This window comes from Bactrocera oleae, chromosome 6, assembly GCF_042242935.1.
Source record: "Bactrocera oleae isolate idBacOlea1 chromosome 6, idBacOlea1, whole genome shotgun sequence".
In the NCBI taxonomy this organism is placed as follows: domain Eukaryota; kingdom Metazoa; phylum Arthropoda; class Insecta; order Diptera; family Tephritidae; genus Bactrocera; species Bactrocera oleae.
In genome coordinates this window covers 16,887,838-16,909,171 of record NC_091540.1, presented here as the reverse complement: position 1 = coordinate 16,909,171, position 21,334 = coordinate 16,887,838, and the positions used below count along the sequence as shown (strand labels likewise).

At 35.6% G+C, this 21,334-nt stretch overlaps 1 protein-coding gene and 1 long non-coding RNA gene across 2 annotated transcripts in view; one reads left to right on the top strand and one right to left on the bottom strand.

Annotated features, from left to right (window-relative positions):
* LOC118680531 (uncharacterized) overlaps positions 1 to 21,334 on the bottom strand; it is a 90,257-nt gene that overhangs the window by 58,748 nt on the left and 10,175 nt on the right. The window lies entirely within an intron of this gene.
* Positions 15,593 to 21,334, top strand: part of Tgi (Tondu-domain-containing Growth Inhibitor) — a 48,180-nt gene continuing 42,438 nt past the window's right edge. The window contains exons 1-2 of the mRNA XM_036360493.2: positions 15,593 to 15,772; positions 19,705 to 20,913. Coding sequence (XP_036216386.2) covers positions 20,007 to 20,913 — 907 coding nt within the window. The 5' untranslated portion in view covers positions 15,593 to 15,772; positions 19,705 to 20,006. The remainder of the gene's footprint in view (positions 15,773 to 19,704; positions 20,914 to 21,334) is intronic.

The following is a 21,334-nucleotide window of genomic DNA, read 5'->3' as shown; positions in this document are numbered from 1 at the left end:
TGCCAACCCATTAAAGGTGATCAACGACTCTGGGAAATATTATATAATGATTTGTCTCTTGTTGCATGTCCCTCTTACAAGAGGAGCGTTTTTCCTCTCTTCTCTGTTTTCCTGTTAGTAAAATATTACCTAGGTTCTTACGGTCGTTCAATTGTCTTTCCTCAGTGAAGTCGATGAATTGCAGTTAGAACCAAGAATACGTTGTGGGCGCTTGGAATATTATTTCAAGAACTTGATTTCTTCGATTTGCCATCTAGTGTAGACCGATTTCAATTGAGCTTTTAAAAATTATTGTTTCAGATTTAGTATATGAGCATCTAACATTTCACGGAAGTAGCTAACTGTTAATTTGATATATGCCTTCATGACGGGTCGCACACAATACTCCTCATCATATCAACTGCAGTAGTAACTTGATATATCGAACATGTAGCAACACTACATAGTTGCGTCTCGAAATATGCAACGTACTTGTATTATCAGCTAGTAGCTAAAAAATGCAGCTATATAGATTGGCGTTTCTATTTAATTAATGATGTTTCGAGTTTCATGACCTCGGTAACCAACACCGAACGCGTTTATCAATGTACGGTAATGCACGTGTCATCAGACGTTGCAGAAATCATGATTTTACAAAATGTTTTTCTCATTACGCCATGGCATCGCTTTGCATTACTCATTTCAAAAATATAACTGATATTTTATAAAACAAAAATATGAGAAAAACGAGAGCATTGGAGCTTTTCACAACAAATCAGCGCTACAGCTATGCCAAACGCTGAAATGGAATGCAAAAATCATACTCATAAATGGGTAGCCGAAGCATTATTACTCCAAACAATGATTGGGCACGCGTCTACGGCGCAACGTCCGTCCCCCATGCGTCGCATTGCAACTCTGCAGACTGAGTATGTCGACGGCACATCATTGAAATACAACAACCACAGCGATTAGAATTGCACAAAAGTCTATATTTTTCATTTCAATATCTGTGGCGCATGACTCAAATGAAATTTTGTTGGATTCCGTGCGCGCGTTTATTGTTGGAGACACGAGTCTGTGAAGCACAGTGTGTTATTAGTGGTCGAGATACACAAAAAAAAAAGTATTTAAATATAATAAAAAAGAAAAGCTATCGAAGCTATAAAACCTTTAACAAATACAAGAGGTTCCTTATAAGAACTTGATTTTGATAGGCTTGTTTGCATGGCAGCTAGATATATGCTATAGTTATCCGATCAAAACAATTTCTTTTGGATTGCGCCGTTTCCTTAGACAATAATACATGCCAAAGGGTATATCGTCAAAAGTTTCCCATACAAGCACTTGATTCCGATCGTTCAGTTTGTATGGCATAGTATATGCTATAGTGGTCCGATATCGGCGGTTGCGACAAATGAGCAAGTTGAGCAGTTTGTGCAAAATTTTAGATCGATATCTCAAAAACTGAGGGGATTTGCGTATATACAGACAGGCGTTGATGGTTAAATGGATCATGCTGATCATTTATATACTTGTATATGTTTTATGAGGTTTCTTGCTTTTCATTTCGGGTTTCCTTAACCAGCTTCGACACCTCACCGCTAAAGTAACGACTGTAATATTCCACAGTCTTAATATGGTCAGCTTTCGATGGTTCCTTATCGATCAAACCCTAGTCAAAAGGAATTTCGGCATTTCCCAAACTTTTGTCTATGGACAAACTTCATAAGAACGCCTGTTCATAAATAAACAGTCTTAATTTTGATTGGTCAGTTTGTATGGGAGCTAAAGGGAGGGATTAGTTCTGTATATATATACAGACAGACGGGCAGACGGGCATAGGTATATGAAGGCTGAGAGAAGTATTTATCCGATTTTAACCATTTTTGCCACAAGAGCATGCTGTCACCTTAAAATTTTCTCACCGAATTTCAATACCAGACCTCATGGATATGTTTGGTAAAAAATAAGCCGTATGCACTGGGGTCCACAAATTGGTGTCTAGGCCCTTGAAATGTTATAGTCCGATTTCGACAATTTTTGGGCGTTATGTAAAATATTTTGATGGTCCTATTTTTTCATAATAATAAAATCATTGATGTTTGATTTGTATTCTGTGAAGCGAAAGAATCAAATGGGCGGTGCCACGCCCATTTTACAGATTTTAACACCTGCTACTATAAACCCCTTCTATACCATCTTGGTTGAGAAATTTAATGTTTGCGGTGCATTTATTATGTGTTATTATTATAGAGTGTATAAAGAAGTACTAAAAGGACTTCTCAGCAAGTTTGGTTGAGTAAGCTTCTGCGGTTTGGAGGTATGTATATTTAACCAGTTAGAGGACGGGACCACGCCCACTAATAAAAAAGTTTAAGCCCACAGGTATCCCTCTTTACTGCGATCCCTAGTACTAAATTACAGTTTTGTGTCTTAATTTAGTCCTTAGTTAGTCCGTTATATGTTTTCGCTTAACAGCACTTTGTGCACATGGCAATAACATTTTTCTAAAATACTCGATTTTGACCATATAAGCTAGTTAATCAAATGTTTTTTAGCATTAAAAATACCGACAAGAAAATTACTTAATATTAAGATTGCATGCATATTAAATTAATATCGATAAATCAATAATATAAATATCCCAAAATTGTATGTTCCAATATTAGCCAATTTTTTTTTTACTACAAATTTAAAATTTAGGGTTTGAAATATGAACTTGGAAACTATCGATATATTTGTAATCGATATTAAATAAAGTTATTCATAACAATGAAGTCGAAAAGTAAATATCATTTTAAGATTATATGCATAATTAATTACTATCGATAAATCAATAAATATCCAAAAATCATTATAGTTACAAAATCGTAAAACTTTTTGTTATTACAAGATCCTAAATTTATGTTTTCAGATCAAAAAATTTGGAAACTAACAATAAAATTTCAATCGATTTTTAATAATGTTATCGATAATAATGAAATCGACAAATTATATTTTTTCTCGTTTTTGAGCTTTTGCACAGTTTGTCCCTTCAAATCCCTTGAATTCGATCAAAATCCAATTAAGTCGTCTTTTTCATTTTTATAATTTTTATATTATACAGTATTCCAATTTTTTATAATTACAATTTCTTCTCTCCACCATAGTTAGCCAACACACCCACTGTGCAACGTCATGTTACAAAGCAAAACTCTTCAACGCGCTCCAACCTACTCCACGTCACTTCAATTCACCGCACTCCACTCGAAATCACTTGAACCTGCACACTTTACCGCTTCACTGCAGCGGCCGACTCCACTCAACTCCACCACATTTACCCCACTTATCTTTATTTTCAACTTCCTCCACCAGGCCTATAACTTCTTTCTCTGTGCCACACCCCCCGTTCAGGCTTCATGCACATTCGTAGCTGGCTACATGTGTATTTGTTGTACGTATATGGAACTACGCTGCATCCCTTTTCATTAATGTTTTGCTGTTGTTGTTGCTTTTGTGCAGCTACTGTATTGAGCATTGCAGGCAAGCTTTCTTATACACCAAGTCTCAATATAGAAAAAATAACGCTTTAGTATTTTTAGCATTATTATTGTTGTTGTTGTTTTTCTTTTTCTACTTACCTTTGCAATGTTTATTGTCGACGGTAGTAGTACAAGTCGTGCGTAAAATTTCATGGGCCTGGTATTGAATTGAAAACACGTTTTTTTGCATTTACAAACAGACATTTCCACTTTAATGCATGCATACACATACACATACAACTACTAATATACGAAGAACCGTAGCCGGCGGCTAGGCGCGCGCTCTGAGCGTTGATGGTAGACGTTTTACCAATACAAAAAACAAAAACATTATACAAAAATAAAATAACAACAAAAACCATTGAAAAGAAAAATAAACATCTCAAACCTAACTTTACTTAACTCTTAAAAACCCGCTCGCACTGTCACTAAAGCCAGCGCTGAGACACCCGATTCAGCCGCTGTGGCAATTGCCGGCCGCTCCAGCGTTAAACAACTTTTTCTGCCGCGCTGCACAACTTTGTTGTACAGACATTGCTTGGAGAACGGGTTTCGGCTCCACGACAAAAATAAAGTTTAACAATAAAAGTAAAAACAAAAAATTAAAGAAAAGTAATACGCCGCGCCAGAACAGCGTGGACCCGGTCTTATACAGATTACATACACACATAGCTAGTATTGTTGTTGTTTGGCGCAATGAATTGCAGCATATTGGCAGCTTTGTCTACTCGCGTAGCATCCACTCATCGCCCCCTACCGTTTGCGACGTCGGCAAAAGGCGTGCACAGAATGGGCGCGAGCGCGGCAGTCACAATATTAAGTTGAGTTCACGTACTGCGTTTCGTACGTCGAACATCGCCTGCGCTCGCGCTGCGAAACTGGATTTTGTTTAATCTTGAATTGCCAAGCATTTCTAGTAGTTGAACTTTTTTGTTGCTGTCTTTTTATTTTTTGTTTCGCCTTCCTTCCTTATAAATTTATTTTACTCAATGTTTCCATTTTTTTTTTGTTTTTCTCGCTATCTCTTGTTTTCTCTTTATCCCAAGTCTGCAGACTGTGTCGTGGTCTGTTCACAGCTTGTAACCAATTGTGGGTTACGTTTTGGAGTGTCTTTTGGAAAATGAGGAGGTTACAAATTACGCTAAAACCTTCGAAAACATAATAAATTTAATTTTTAAGGATAGTAAATCATTTTAATTGGTTAAAAAGGTAGAGTTAGTGATATCCAAAATGATTTTTACAGTTTTACTCCTTCTACATCAGTTGCTGAATTTTATATAAATATTTGCTTAAAAACCTTGAGGGAAATCTAAATAAAACAAGTTGGATCTAATTGTTGTAAAGTTCCGTAAAGCTATTAGTTGCTCTACTTGTTCTCTCCGAGAGTGCAAAACGCAACCTTAACTGAAAGTCACAAAGGAAGGTCAATTTAGATGAAAGTATGAAGTATTTAAGTTTTTCAAGGTTACATCGGTTAGAGCTTTGAAGAACTTTTCGATATATTTTAAAGTTTGAATTCGTGCAGGTCTAAGTTGGCTCCGAAACTAACTTTGAGAGCGGAGACAGCGTGTAATCGTAACGGAATAAAATACCGACTAAACGCCCATACATAGATAGATATAAAAATATGCATTGCGACCTGTTTAGGGTAATGGAGGATACGTCATTTCTATGAGTGTTAGTTTGTTACCGATGAGATTGTATTGTCCCGGAAATAACTTTGCGAAAAACTTTCTTCTTTTGGACAATGATAGTATTTTACAGAGCCCAACTACCGCAACAATAATTACTTCCAATGTTTTGGAGTCGTTGGTATAACCACTGTGAGGTCTTGCTTTGATTCTCTCCCATCTAAAACGGAGTCATCCCAATTCCTTTTGCCGCAGACAGTAGTTTAACTTTCTGCTGAAGATTGTCACCTAGGTACTGTCCTTTCTAGGGAAGACAAAGCTCTCTGAACGCGTGTGAGCTTTTTTAGGCTATAAAGCTGGATTACTTATCCTGATGCAAAATTTAGTTTTAAATACTTAACATTTCTCTTGGAAGTAACTTTGTAGCTAGTTATTTCTGTCGTAATCTACAGAAAAGCTCAAAATCTTTACGCCGAAAACGAGATTTGTATTAAATTTCTCATGGCGTGAAAGTTGTTTCATGTATAATTTTAGGTCCGAATTGCATAAAATGTTTTTGAACGTAAAGCGAAGAAGAAGAGAGCGTCTAAATAATTCCAATTCTCATTAGATTCCCTTATTGTTCTCACAATCTCCATAAAACTTTGATCATAACTCCTAATGATAGTTCTTAGCTTTTATCGTTCATCGGATGTGATCTTTAAGCGAACCTTTCGATGCAATGGAGTCGATCGGTTTTCAAGGTGGCCTCCAAGAGCAAATTATGCAGATTTCAACCTGCAATAAAACAATGAAAACTAAAAAGTGTGTCGTCTTTATTAACTTCCCGAAAGGTGTTTAATTTTGCCATTACTACTTCCACCGTCATCCCACGTGTTTACATCCCTCTCCTCCACACTCTTTTCTGACTTGTTATTGTAGTAAGCTTGCTTACTTCCCACACAAACTAATCCCGCAGCTTAGCAGCAGTGATCACAACAAATACATGCAACACTTGTATTTTTCGAATAGTCTCATTCCTGCACAAAAACAATAGCAATATTGGTGGTTGTGGTACAATTGGCGTCTTTTCTTACCACATCAATTTACTAGTTTCAGCTTTTATTTTGCTATTCGCTTGGTTGTTGTTTGCTTTTGGGATTGTGATTGTACTTAACAATACAAAGTTGAAAAAAAAAACATAAATACATACAAGTATACGCCGCTTACTACTTACTAAATATGCCGGCGCCCATGCCTCGACGACTTCATTGCCAGCATCACATCTGCCGACTTTAGCATCGACATCAGCAACAGCACCTTTAAGCGCTTGCTACTTTGTTTTCCTTTCCAACTTTATTTTGTTTTTTCGTACTGTCGTTGTTGTTGTTGTAGCTGAGTAGTTGGCGCGCGCATGCGCACTTTCCATTCACGATTCATGCAATCGCCTCTAAACTGCACCGACCAGCTGGTTATTGCTATTGTTGTTGTTGTTGTATAGTAAGCGAGTTGTTTGTAAAGCGTTTCTTGCAGACTCATTGCCATCCGTTCTCTCAGTTGGCCCCTTCTTTTTTTTGTGTTATACCATTTTTTTTCCTTTTAGTGCACTCGACTTTTTACCAATGTTTTCTGCTTTCTTGCACTTCACACGCCATTCATACGTTGTAGTGGCTTTCTTACTTTTATTTTGTGCCGATTTTGCAGCGATCTTTCACCAAACGAAGTGTCATAAAAGTAAAGTTAAAAAGGTTCAAATCATCAATTACTCAGTCTTCGAGTGCGCTGAGGCCGTAGAGTTCAATATTGTTTTTGTGATTTCTTCTCTACAATTTTTTGTTTTCGATTGCTCATCAACGAATTTGATTTCCGTTTTATTTCCCAAATCCAGTAGGGTGTAGTTGTATATCTATTTTTTTTTCTCACTCCCCATTACTCGCAGACCGCGCCACTACTATTGTAGAGTTTTGTGTAAATTAGTAGTTTCGATTTTCTTTTGAATTCCACTATTTGTCTGGATAAAATAATTTTCTTTGCAGCTCGATTTTTTTCTACGCAGTCTAATTAGAAAGCTGGCAAATTTTGAGACCTCCAGAAAACTAACCTCTAAAATTATACGTTAAAAACCAAAACATTAATTTTATTATTAGCTGCTTGTCCAGATTTTGAACAAATGATGAGATAAATAACTATGGTCTGATTTCTGCACCTTAGTAATTTACACTTTCTCAGAGACATTTTATCGACCACAAGTAGTTAGATGAATTTCTATCTGATTTTCAAAGGAACAAGGGTTTCGCTGTTGTATTTCTACCTCAGCTCGGCTGTCAGCAGAATTATTTTCTTCGTCGCTGCACTCTACTACTAAGCGCAACACTCAATTTTGAACTATCCAACGACTTAAAGCAAAGTGTATGTTATGGATTTGCTAAGGCTACACGCTGGCGACTGCTAAACTTAATTTAACCCCCCAGGAAAATGTCCAAAACACTCTAATGAAGTCCATAACAAAGGAATCCATTGCCAATGGTTTCGCTTTTTTACGATTTGTGAAATTCCCTTTCAAAAGCACTGATCATTCGCGCCACAGTAGCCAGTACTTTTATGCTTTGTGCCCCGATATGTATGTTTGTATTTGTTGTTTGTGTGCACTAAGTTTTATTGTCACCGCATTCTTTAATTTGAAATAGTAATTGAAGTGTGAACGGCTATATGTCTATAGCTAAGTCTGTAGATTTATGTGTAGTCAATTCGTTGTATTATTTTCCGCTTTGCAATTTAAATCAACTCTCGTGATAATATAAATTCGTAGCAACCATTGATGGCTGCTGCATTTTATGAGTTTTCAGAACTAAGAAATTCTTTTAGCTTCTTGTCACACACACACGCCGCACAGACCCGTGCACATTTCACACAACCGCCGGGAGTCCACACAAGTGGTTTGTGCTTAAATTTTTTTTCGGTGAAGAAAAGCGTTTTAATACCATTCTTAATGGGTGATACGCTCGCTGTGGCGAATGGCTTTAAGTGTTCGGACAGTAGGGAGAGCGCGCCTGTGATGCTTCTGGTAAGCGCTCGAGCATATGGCACTCTACATTTATGAATACGACTGAGTATAGCGCGCTATAATGGTTCATCGTGGCATGTTCAGCCATTAGGCACTCCAGTCAGCTAAGCGCTAGTGGTGCTTGCACTCTGTGGCGCAGGCTTGTGGCATTGCCATTGACTTGCATTGATACGGCATGGAACTCAGCACAGTAGCCAAATAGCTATTTGCTACTGCACATTTATGACAGTTTTAACTCCACCGCGATACCTCCTGCTCTCCTCCAGCGCCCGCCAACGATCAAGCGTCCGCTAAGGACAGCGCTCAGCTCAGTTCATTTTAGCCTTAACGTTTTTATTGTTACTGCTTGGCTTTTTTATTTCACGCCTTTGTATCTGGTCGGCTTTTGTATTTGTATTATACTTGTAGTATATTTTCCAAGAGTACTAACTGCTATGCTGGCTGGTTGGCTTTGTTTGAGGTGTTCTTTAGAGTTCTGTGGAAAATTCACGAAGTTTACAAGGAAAATCAATTATCAGCGCTGCTCCAATGGTCAAGCGTTGAGTGCTGGCAGCAAAAAAGCGGCAAGTAAGCTAGCAAGCGGATGCCAAAAAGGTGTCCAACCGTATTTCCGTACAATATTTGAGGCACGTCATATGCATTAGTATGGATCGTAATGTGGGAAGCTCGTAATTTGCTTATTTGAAAGTTGAATTTCAAATAACAACTTAGTACACTGTTAAGTAGTCCTGTACCTTTCCTAGTACGTATTGTGAAGCTTTTTACAAAGGCTATCGGAACTCTAAAAATTTTGAAAGAGCTTTAGAAGCTTTAGAAGTTGAAAAATATCGGCTAGCTTCTCATAGAGTAAATTTTATACCAGTTTCGTGAATTCGAGAATCATCTCTTCAGAAACTTTTAATTTAATTTGGCTTTTGAGAACGTAAGGCTCAAGGAAATTTTTATTCATAGATTGATGAAATAACGGAAGGAAGGATACTTGGCAAAATCTCTTCATCGCTATGTATTATTGAGCAGGACAGATGAAAGACGAGATGCAAAAATAGAGAAGAGGGCTATCTGAAAGGCTAGAACTATCTTGTGGATAGATACAAACCATGGGTGGAATGGAGTGTTGAGCGAGGCTCTAAAATAACTCCTTGCTAGAACTGCCTACGTTCTTATATGTCATGATATACATGTTAATATATATCTGCGAAGACCAAATATGGACTTAAATTTAGAGAAAACTAGAGTTCAGTCTATCTGGGCAGCAAAAACTCAGCGAAGCCCTCTTTAAATTTTATTATATACATAATTTCGTAAAATAATCTTTAAAAAATATTGACTAAGTTATGAATAAGGTTGAATATTCAGCATTTTCAGAGTTGATCAATTGTTGAGCCCACCCTAATAAACATACCCCCCTACAAGCATAGTTATATGCATAATTCTTTTACTCTTCACACTTAAGGCAACCGGTACTTACTCGCGTATTGATATTTGTACTCGTATGTTTGCATATAGCAGCTCGTATGGCGGTATCTTGTCTACTCTGACGGCGTTGTCACTCTTGTCACTGGCATAAGTGTTCAGCTCGGTGGCATATGAGAATACGTGTGTTCGTATTTCATTCTATTTTTATATGAAATTTAAGCGTTTCTTCTAATCATTTGTTATTCAAATTAAAGTAGTTAATTCTTATTCAGTAGCACGCACAGCCAAGTACGTTATTTTATTCTTCTTCTTGTTTTTCCCATTCTTTCTGGGCTTTTTATGCACTTTTGAAGTGCTACTTGTCGTACCTATGCTTTGTTCGCCGTCGACGTGGGTGAAGTATTTAAGCTGTAGATAATCATAAATAAAAAACTATTATGTGCATAAAATATGAGACATGGGACATACATAACTAACGGTGTTCCTGTACTCGAAGGTTTTGGGCTAAATTGTTTTTCCGATTCTGCGGAAATATGCAAGTCATAAATTCATTTTTCTGTCGTTGTTGTTATACATTAAAATATGAGTACATATTTCGAAATTAATAAGAAAAAGTGTAAAAATATTATAAACTACAGCAATTTTATCGTAATGTGTCACTGATTTCGACGAATATCAAGAGAATATATGGGTTCTGCATGTGAGTAAGCTTTGACAAACGCCTACGCAAATGTGATTTCATCACTTTTCCTTTACTGCATTTGTGAAAATCCGTTTCCACATTTAAGGGATCAGATATGCAGCGAATAGAAAGTGTATTTCAAATCTATAGTAATCACTTTTGCATTTATTTTTCGATAGACTACGAACCGGATATTTCTTAGATCACTTTATAAACCTTACTTTATCGGCAGCGAATGTAAACGATTAAATGAGAATTTATGTAAAAGAGCGACCGAAATCTGTGATCTAGTACTAGTTGATTATGCTTGTAACTGTCATCATTGTAACCACCAAGACAGAGCTTCGAGTACTCATAAAATCCAATAGCCGTTGGGTAGAGCGCATTATATCTCTTCATTTACCAACGGGTAGCAGAGGTTGTTTTCTCAATTTGTTTTGCTTTTTCAGCTAATAAATTAAGCTGGAAGAAAAATTTACCTAATTTCATTATTACAGCTTTTCCTCCCAGACCTAAAGAAAACTGAAACTAACAGCTTTAGCACTACTCGTTGAAACCAAGACGAACAAGGCTTCAAAATTTTCTAAAATATACTATATTATTGTGATAATGTGTTGTCTCAGATCTATAACATATTTTTCAATATTTTTAAAGAGCAGACTGACATCAAGATTCATATACATAAATATATTACCTTTCCTGTGCTAGGCGAGAATCAAAGCTATTTCAGGCACAGCAACGCTTTTCGAGAGAAATTCTCGAAATCACACTTCGATCTCTTTAACCAACTATCTAGTAGCTAGTAAACTTAAAACTCGAATGCATTGACTGGCAACACTAAAGTTCTAAGAAGTTCACAACTACTCCAATAAATCGGTTCTAAATTAACTCAGTGACCTTCTCGCCTATATTTTCTTGTCTATATCACACGTCAATTTTGGACTTTATAAGGCACCTCATTTGCAAATAAACTTGTTTTTATAACATTTTAATCGCTCTAAAATTCTTAAAGCTTCTACCCCAGCGTATGTCAACTTGAAGTAATTCACAAGCGAGCAATATCATCAATGCCACATTAAAACAAAAGAGCATACCACATACCACATACTTCACACCAAATGCAAATATTTCTAGCTTTTATGCACATCTGTTCCACTTCTTGTTTGTCGTCATTTTGTAAAACTTACTTCATTATATTTCTCCTTTAAAAAATCAACACAATCTTCACACAATTTCGTCCGGTAATATGTAAGCAATCAATGTTGCCAATCATATAATATACACCCAATAAAATTTGGGTCAACCAAGTCGAGATTTCCTTCAGAAGGACGTTGACTTACTCTATGTGGCATGACTAGCAATACTACAATATTCTAGAAGGAAGGTACATGCACATATACCATATACTCGAACATTACCTCATTCTTAAGAAAACATTTGTGTCCGTTTAAATACTAACTTAAGTTGATAACTGTATGACGGTTGGCAGTACGAGGGTAGGATGATAAGTCAAAAAATTATATATTTAATATATATTTTGTCGATTCAAATAAGTATTTGGTGCAGAAGTTTCGGTAATGACAATAGTGGAATTCTACAGGCGATCGCGAGAATTATGTGTAGAATTTTTTAGTCTCACTAACAAGGTTACGCTGTACTAAAATTAAAAGCAACTCTACCAAAGAAAAAATACCCCTACTATATTAAGAAAAAGTAAGAAAGAGGGAATGGTTTTTCGTCGGTTTTAAAACAGCAATCATCGTATGAAACAAGTAAAGTATCACTTTTCTGAGTTCGACCGAAATCGCTTAAGAAAATTACTTCAGAATGACGGTAAATTGTATGGTTTAGTACTCAAAATCGTCATACACTTTCTTGAAGTGGTTCGACGGTTGTGTCTTAAGTTAAGAGTCAAAATTCACAGTTTTCATCGAAAGGGAAAAGTTTTCTTGTGAAGTCAAATTTGATATTTCTCGTTAGTGTGAATCCGCTCATGAGCAGTGTTTTTACATATTTTAACAAGTCGAGCAACATCTTAACAGTTGATAAGTGACAGTAACAAGGTTGCATTTAATCTAATTCATGCCAAATTTCACCGACTTATCGCACCCCACATGTACATACAGCTAAGTTCCGCTTATTTGTTGAGTTTTTCTTGTCACTAATTAGCAAGCACCACTAACACCTGCCGCAACACCCTGCTAACCCACCGCTAAACACCCTATCGTGGAGACCGCGTGGCCTGTTGCTTGTGACGAAATGTTATCCATACATATGTATTTACTTATTACTGATTGTGTAAGAATTTTACGCATCACGCCCGGTAATTGGTTTCCATAGCTAGGGACTTTGTAGCTACAAGTGTATATATGTATGAATGTATTATACGATAATATTTGCTGTTGTAATGTTTTCAGTTTTAGCGTGACGTCAAAAATCAACAAGAAGGTTGACTTTGTTGCATGCAACACACAGGTTGCATGATACAAGTAAAAAATGTTCAAGCAAAATGGCGCTGATAACCACTACCCCACACAATGTATATTCTTATATAATGAATACATAAATAATTTAAATTTTTTAATTACTTTTCGAATAAAAAATATAATTAAAATCAAAATCAAGCATTATTGTCTGTGCAAGTAATGTTAATCATGGAAAACCTACCATCTCTTTTGATAAATCTGTTTTTCTATTTATTTGACTTAATGAGAAAAATTTTTTGACATTATCACTTTGCAACAGTTGACACATTGCCAGTGTGAACAAGCGATTTGCAGCGCAATTAGGTTCTTAAGCGTTGAATTAGTTAAGTCTAAACGAGACGTGGATAATTTAATGTAACTTATACATAAATGTATACACATATACAATAATATTATATTATTATGTAAGTTTGGCAAACAGGCACAGCGGCGCTTGAAAAAATAGCAACGAAATAATTTTAAAAATATAAATGAAATATACAAGTACATATATGGACACCAGACAGTGTTTGGCCAGACCGACTCACACACTTTCCTGGAGTACTAAGCTTAACTTAAATACTGGCAACATTTCATGACATTTCCTTCAATCGTTTTAAAGTTATTGTAATCAAAAAGAAGCTGCCTCAAACAGGGTATATTAAATTTGCCACGAAGTTTGTAACAAACTTGATTAGCATGACAGCTGAGTTGATTTAGCCATGTCGATTTAGCAGGGTCTACAAAACCTGAACGTACCCGGGAATATATCCAGTCAAGCAGCATTCCCCAATATTATTCACTGAATAATACTATATATGTTGACAAGAAGCACGAGCAACAGTCTATGAAATGTGGAAACATCAATCATATATACTTTATCATAACATATAGTCCGGCTCGTCGAACCATCAGCAGGTGCTACAAGCTCCTCGCGCTTCACCTCGGTTGGGTTTTGTCATTCGTAAAATAACCGCATAGAAGTGCATCAAATTCCTTACGACTCTACGCTGATTTTACGCCAGAGCTTATATACCTCGAAAGCTTTAAACTTGTATAATCATTTGAACCATGCCCCCACTAAAGCGTCTCCAGCGCGTGACCCACTGAATATAATACCAACCCACGTCATGTGGACCTTTTGGCGTTCTGGTTGCCGCTTTTATACTGCGCCACAGAGCAATGAACTGCTTCACTTCAAATTTATGATGAAATCTAATGAAACTTGTATGAAATTGTGTGATTTTGCTACCTTATTAATTAACAGCGCTATTTTTAGGGAGCTACTAAAATTAATATTGATTATAATTTCCTGCAGCAGAGTATATGCACACACACAAACACATGTATGTGTATTTGTTTGTGAAGCCAAGCAAACTGGATTTAGCGCCAACGCATTTTCAAATTCATTAACAATTTTAAGCCGAAAACAAAAAATCAATAAACAAACTATTTCACATTTGAATATGCTAATGTTAACATTATTTCTGTAACGTTCGTGACTGTGTGTGTGTGTGTGTGTGTGTGAGTGTGGTGTTATACACCTAGTGCTAAATGCTGTTGAACTCGAAACTGAAACCATTTGCTCTAAAAAAATTAAAAAACGAAAAAAAATTTAAATGAAATGAAGATCGAAATCAATAAGAAACGAGGTGAGTGAAATATGCACAAAACGAAAGGCCAACTAGCCGTTGCTGTAATCATTATGGACGCTTCGGCAAGATACCCACATATAACTGATGCCGCCGCGCACCGCGCAGCATAGCCCACTTTGAATAGAAGAAAAAAAATTATGATAGAATTGTTGGAAAAAAGTTGGCATAATAAAAATGGAAAAAATTAATTGCAATAGCGAGTGGCGCGCGAACGATTTGAACGTTGAACAGCGATCAACATAGTGAACCAAACGCGGCAGCGCGCAAATAAACTTTAATGTTGAGAGACTTCAAGCGATGGCAGGCGAAAAAATAAGTACAATAAAATATAAAGCATAATATAAAAAAGAAATAAACTTCAAACTAACAATCAAAGTAAATAAATAAAGCGAAAATTTCGCGAGCAACGAGTACGCCGTGACACACTACGCGGCGTGAATGGCGGCAATAAAGAAATAAGACGGCGAAAATAGATAGCAATAAAAAAGAAAATAAACAACGAAATAGAGAAAAGACGCAATGCAAAAAAGAATATAAAAATTTTAAAGATAAAAATAAAAAACCAACACTTGATTCCGACTGCAAGCCGCTGATGTCTAGCGGCGGCAAACCATAGACCAGCAAGCAATTTGCAGCTCACACTCGTGAGCGCGAGCGCATTGAAGAGCAGACACAGAGAGCGCAGCTGTGGAGCAAAAGAAAACGTGAACTAGAGTAAGGCGCACCAACACACACAAGCGCGTGGCAGTTTAAACAATACTCAGCACTTGGAGACTTTCGAAGACGCGCTAGATAATTGCGCGGCTTAGACAAGCGCAGAGCGCGTAGCAAAAGGTCAAATGTGGAGCGGTTTCCAAAACATTTCTTTCATACCTATGTACAACTAGTTAAGCGGTCGACTGACTCATGCCAGCGCCGCGTTTAAACGCAGACACACAACAAATGTAAACAAACGCGCTCCTAAGCGAGCGGCGCGCGCAGTAAGCAGTAGCGCAACGTGAGAGCGCTGACGCGATTGGAGACTTGCTGCTGCTTGGCTGCCACATATGTAAGTGAGTGCTGTGGAGCGCGCCTCAAACAACTTAACTTAAGTTGACTTGAGCAGACTGCGCTTGTATTGTTTGATTGTGTTTGTGTGTTTATTGGCGGAGTACAGCACTTAAAGATCGTCAAAGTTTTGAGCTTAGTTTCGGTTTGTAGCTACTCGATAAAGCACGACTTCGCGGACCAAACGAAAAGTTTGCGCACATATGCAAATACAACAAAAATAATTTAAATAAAAAAAAATAGCAATGCACTAAAGTAATAATTTTTTCTAAGGTAGTGAAGAAAAAAAAAATATTTATGTGCAAAACGCTAAAAATTGCGGCGTTTAAGGTAAATGCATGTCAATAAAGAAATGCAAAAGCAAAAAATGAGTTTTTTTTTTGCATGAAAGTGAATTGGCTAAAAGTGTGTGTGTGCATTTAGCAACGTTAGCAATTGGTTATTAGTGTTGTTTTTATTGCTTTTTAATGCAACTAAGCAACGCCGTTATCGTTGCAGCCGTCTCAGACGTCGCGTAATGCAAACAACTGTTTCCGTTTAACCTTAATTCGCAGCGTCCAACACCAACTGGTAATTCCACGGCTAAGCGACAATCCTGACCTAGCTCCGGCTGCAATTGTCGCCTCCCTTGAGCGGTTGCATGCGCAAATACGGGCGCTGTGTCGTTTACAGTTACTCAACGTGCGGCAACTATATTTGATTTGCTAGCGCGTGTGTGTGTTTTTTTTGTAACTTTTTTACTTCTACTTTTATTTAAACAACACCAAGCTCGTATTGTAATTGAAAACCCCCACTCAGGTTCAGGCAAAGTGTAATTGATCAAGCCAACAACAAAGCGCGTACTTAGTTGCAATCGTCTGCTGATGCTCTATTGTTCAGCGCGCATGGCACATAGCCGTACTGGCGCGCGGTAAGCGCTCACAGCGCACACAGGCGCACGCATACGTCAATAAATGAATAAACTGCTTGTCAGTTGCTGCGTCAAAGACGCGGCTTCAAGTGACTGCTTTGCTTGCAAATTAAATGCAAAATTGCTCTTTTGATTTTATCTCTTATTTTATTTTATTTTTTTTTAATTATTCAAATCAACCAAAGCAGGCGAATGCCACCGTCGCCTTCAAGCGAGCTGTACGCGCGTATGTGTGTCTGCGTTTTTGTCTATTTCAGTCATGGCAATTACAGAGTGTCAGCAAACATCGTGAATACCTACGTAAAAGATAAACCCGTTGTAATAGAGAAATGTTGCGAAATACTATTAACATACGTGCTTTTGTTTGCTGAACTTTTTATGCGAGTAGATAAAATTAATAAATGATATATTAAAATAACATTCCCATATTAGAGAAGTTATTAATAAAAACTAAGAAAATTTAAACTAAAACAAAAAAAGGGGGAAGGAAAACAATTAAATAAAACTGTTTTTGATTCTGCATTAATAAAATAGAAGCAAAATAAAAAAAATATATATATAAGCATTCATTATTAATTAAATAGGAAATAAATTTTAACAGTGTTGAATAAATAGATTTGTAAAAGAAATTACTTAAAAACTGGAAGGAACTATGTAAAAAATATATGTTATAACCCCTTAACATCTAAAAAAAAATTTTACATAAATATGTACAAAACAAAAAATGACTAAACTGAAAAACTAACTTTTTAATAATTAAATACAATCAAATTAGAGAAGTTGACAAAACAAATACAAAATACAAAAAGCTAAAAAAACGAAAACAAAAATTTAAATCTATCAAGAATTCGGCTGCACCGAAACTAGGATACCCTTCACAAATAAAAAAAGTTTCCATACAAGGACTTGATTTTGATCGGTCAAGTCGGATGCGAGCTATATGCTCAGAGATTGTAGCCTTGCTTTGGAAAATAATCTAAGCCAACTTTCGTGAAGATATCTTGTCAAATAAAAAAGTTTTCCTCACAAGAGCATGATTATGATCGTTCAGTTTGTATGGCAACTATATGCTATAGTGGTCTGATATCAGCGGTTTCGACAAATAAAATTTTACAAAAAAATAAGAAATTAATGAAAAATGGAAATTAAATTTTTGTTTCTAACTTACTAAAATTTAAATATTACCAATTTTTAATTGAGATTAGAAAATTGCCTAACCTAATCTACTCGAAAATGAATTGTTTGAAATAAAAACTTATATGATTATTATAACATTATTCAACTGCTAACTTTATTATTTTGCCTTTCATATTTTGAATAAAAATAAAGTGAGGTTAAAATCTCTTTCTAAAGCTGTATATGCTTTGAACTCGTTTTGTACGTTTGAATATTTAGCAAAACGGGCTTCCACTGAGTTTAATGGCTAGCAAGTAATAAAGCTTCAAAGCATGGATCACCATGATTCATCTCGGCATAATTAGATGTTGAACCGTAACTGAACGTAGCTGGACTCGTTATTCGTTAATCTATTGATCGTGTAGTCTTATTTGCTCGGAATTAAAAACTTGTTACTCAATCATAAGCCCAGTTATTATATTGTATATAAATATAAATAGATGTACATACTTGTGTTAAAATGAATGACATTTTCTTTCGAAAATAAAATGATATACTTTTGCACCAAAGTATACTTTAATTGAACCTTTGATAAGAAAAAACTATATTTGCAGATTTCACGTACTGAAAATGTACGGAAGCGATGTTAGTCTTAGTAATGTCTGACGGTCTTTTAGAGTGGTTTCCGAAATATTTCGGAAAATAAAACTCTCTTTTTCGCAAAAAAAAAACTTTCTAAAAATTAAAAAATATATTTAAACGAATCTCACTAGAAAATTTAATTAAAAAATAATTTTAAAAAAAATAAAAAGTTGGAGTAATACAATTTTACTGTTAAATGTTTTTAAGTTTAAAAATTTAAAAAAATATATATATGAAAAATAAAATAAAAATTATAAAATTAAATTAATAATGCGAAATTCAATTACACCTAAAGAAATTAATGCAACGGAAATTATATAATAAAATAATAAACTAAACTGAATGCAGAAATTAATTTAACTGATTGATTATATGTATATGTGTTTGATAAAAGGTACAAATTATCACATGATAAATTTAATATAGTATTTATATAATTTACAAAAACAACAAATTATAAAAAGAACAAAAAGAACAAAAAGTTCACATATTTTAAATAAAAAATCTAAACCGCAAACTAATATATCGAATCGAAGAAAAATGCTTTAAAAACGCTTAAACATTCAAATCCAAATGCTTGATGTTGTTGTAATGTAAATTTTTTTCGCTTTTATGCTTTAGTTGTAATATGCTTTAATATGCAAAGCACGTTTTCGCATATTATTTCGTATTTAAGCAACATTTGAATGCTGAAAAATCGAATCGTGAACTTCAAACGATTCGTGAAAACAGCGATTACAATACATATGTACATACAAACATAAATATTTACTGGTTTTAAGTTGCAAACGACACATTGACACGTCTGCGTCGCCAAATATGGCAGCTATGCGTGCGTAGTAAATAATAAAAAATATTTGAAAAAAAAAATCATACAAAAATTTTTAAATAACTGCAATGGCTGCAGATACCATTATGACTGCTATAATTATTAAAAATGAATACCTTTTGATAGTCAGAAGCATTTTAATGTGATCAGTAATCTTTTTTATTAGTGGTTAAAAGTGGCAATATGAATTTTAGTGCAAAAAAACAAGTATGAACATTTTTCGAGAAGATTGAAAATCAATTTACAAATCCCAAAAATAGATAAAGTGGAAATATAAGTGCAAATTTTGAAAAAATAGTGCATTTCATACATCATCATTGAAAAATAAAAAATTTAAACTCAAAAATATTTACGTTTTAAATTTAATAAATTGTAATAAAAATTTACACAAAAACAATCAAATATTGTGAATTAAAAATTTAATTTCATAATAAAAATTAAAAGCTTACAAAGTTTCCTTTTAAATAGTCTTTTAATTTTTTTTCTTGATAATAATAAAAATGTGTATATTACCTTATTTGAAAGAAAAATTTAACAAAAATTATTAAATTACTCTGAGATGGCCATAGAAAGTTTTGAATTCATAAACATTTTTTGATCATAAAAATAAAGTCATAAGACCTTTAGTGTTAGTTTTTTTTTGTACGAAGCACAATTAAAAAATTTTTGAAGAGAACGAAAATCTTATAAGATTTGTATGAAAAAAAATTAAATTTAAAAATACAAAAATTAATTTTTTTTAATTTATAATTCTATTTTCTATAGAGGTGTCAAAAACCTTTCAAATAAAATATCAATGAGTGAAAAACTAGTTACATTACAAACCTGAAGAGCATTAAATTATAAAATAAATGTAAAAAAAGTGAACCTGTGAAACAACACAGTTATTTTTTCAATAAAAATCAAGTTGGCCGAAACAACATTGAAAAAAATATATAATATAAATATAAAACGAAAATGGGCAACATCGCACCGTTTGTGTGTTGAAACCTTAGAAAAATAATAAATAAACATATTGTGGCACCGATTAAAACACAAACATACATTCTGAAGCACCCATTGGCAAAATGGAGTATCTGCTGCTCAACGCTTTCGAACAAAACTACTACAACCACATCAAGCAATTTGAGCGCGTCGCCAATGCAGCCGCGGCAGCAACAGCGGCCGCACAGAACACGCTAGCGGTGCGCAACCACTCCGCTCATATGGCTAGCAATAACAACAACAATGCGTGCACCTCATCCACAACTTCCTCCAACGCCAACTCACCTTCGGCCTCCTCCTCCACGGCCTCATCTCTATCCTCTTCCCCAGCATCAGCTGTGGGCAGCAACGTCGCGGCAGCGCTACCTGCTGCTAGTCCAACGGTGAGCACGCGCAGCAACAACAACCACTACTCAACACAGGCGAGCCTTGCGAATGGCAAAGATACCTCGACAGCAACAACTAATGGACATAAACTTACGCAAAAGCATGCGCAGTTGACGCCATCGACGGCGCTGCAATCACAACCGCCTTCATCGCGCCAAATGCCGCAGTTCACTGCTGCACAAGCCGCCGCCGCTATGGCCGCACAGTACCACCTGCAACATTTGCAGCATGAACAGCAGCAACATTTGGCACAACAACAACAACAATTTGCACTTAACCGCGCAGGCGCACAGCATGCGAAAGCGACAACAACAACGACGCTGGCATCACCATCATCAAGCGGAGCACCGACGCATATGCATCTGCCGCATGTATCTGCGTTGCCACTAACGCTGCCACCACCAGCGTCACATCTGCAGCATTTGCAACAACAGCATCATCATCAACACCATCTCCAAGCGGAGCAGGCGCATGCGCATGCTCAATTGTGGCACGCGCGCGATCAGCAAAACAATTCGAATGTAGCAAATAGTTTGTTTTGGCAACCATGGCGTGAACTGCACCACCATTTGTACCAACAACAACAGCAACAGCTGCAAAAAGGTAGGAATCAAGCGGAAATAAGCAAAATATCTTCATTTAGATTAAGAATATATCGTGTGTGTAAGCTCCGGAGTGAAAGGAATGAAAGCTTTCAACATATTTTTAGCAAATAAGATTTCTCTTTTTAAAATGTATAATATGTGAAACTGCGAAAATTCAATTTTCAAAGTAAGATAATGATAAACCCTAGAACGAACGGAGCCATTTTCTCATATTAATTTTTAAATTAAAGGAATGGAGCAGCGTTTTCAAACTACTGTATGATATCTATCCAGTTTAAAACAGCTAACTTTATTATTTTGCCTTTCATATTTTGAATAAAAAAGTGAGGTTAAAATCTCTTTCTAAAGCTGTATATGCTTCGAACTCGTTTTGTACGTTTGAATATTTAGCAAAACGGGCTTCCACTGAGATTAATGGC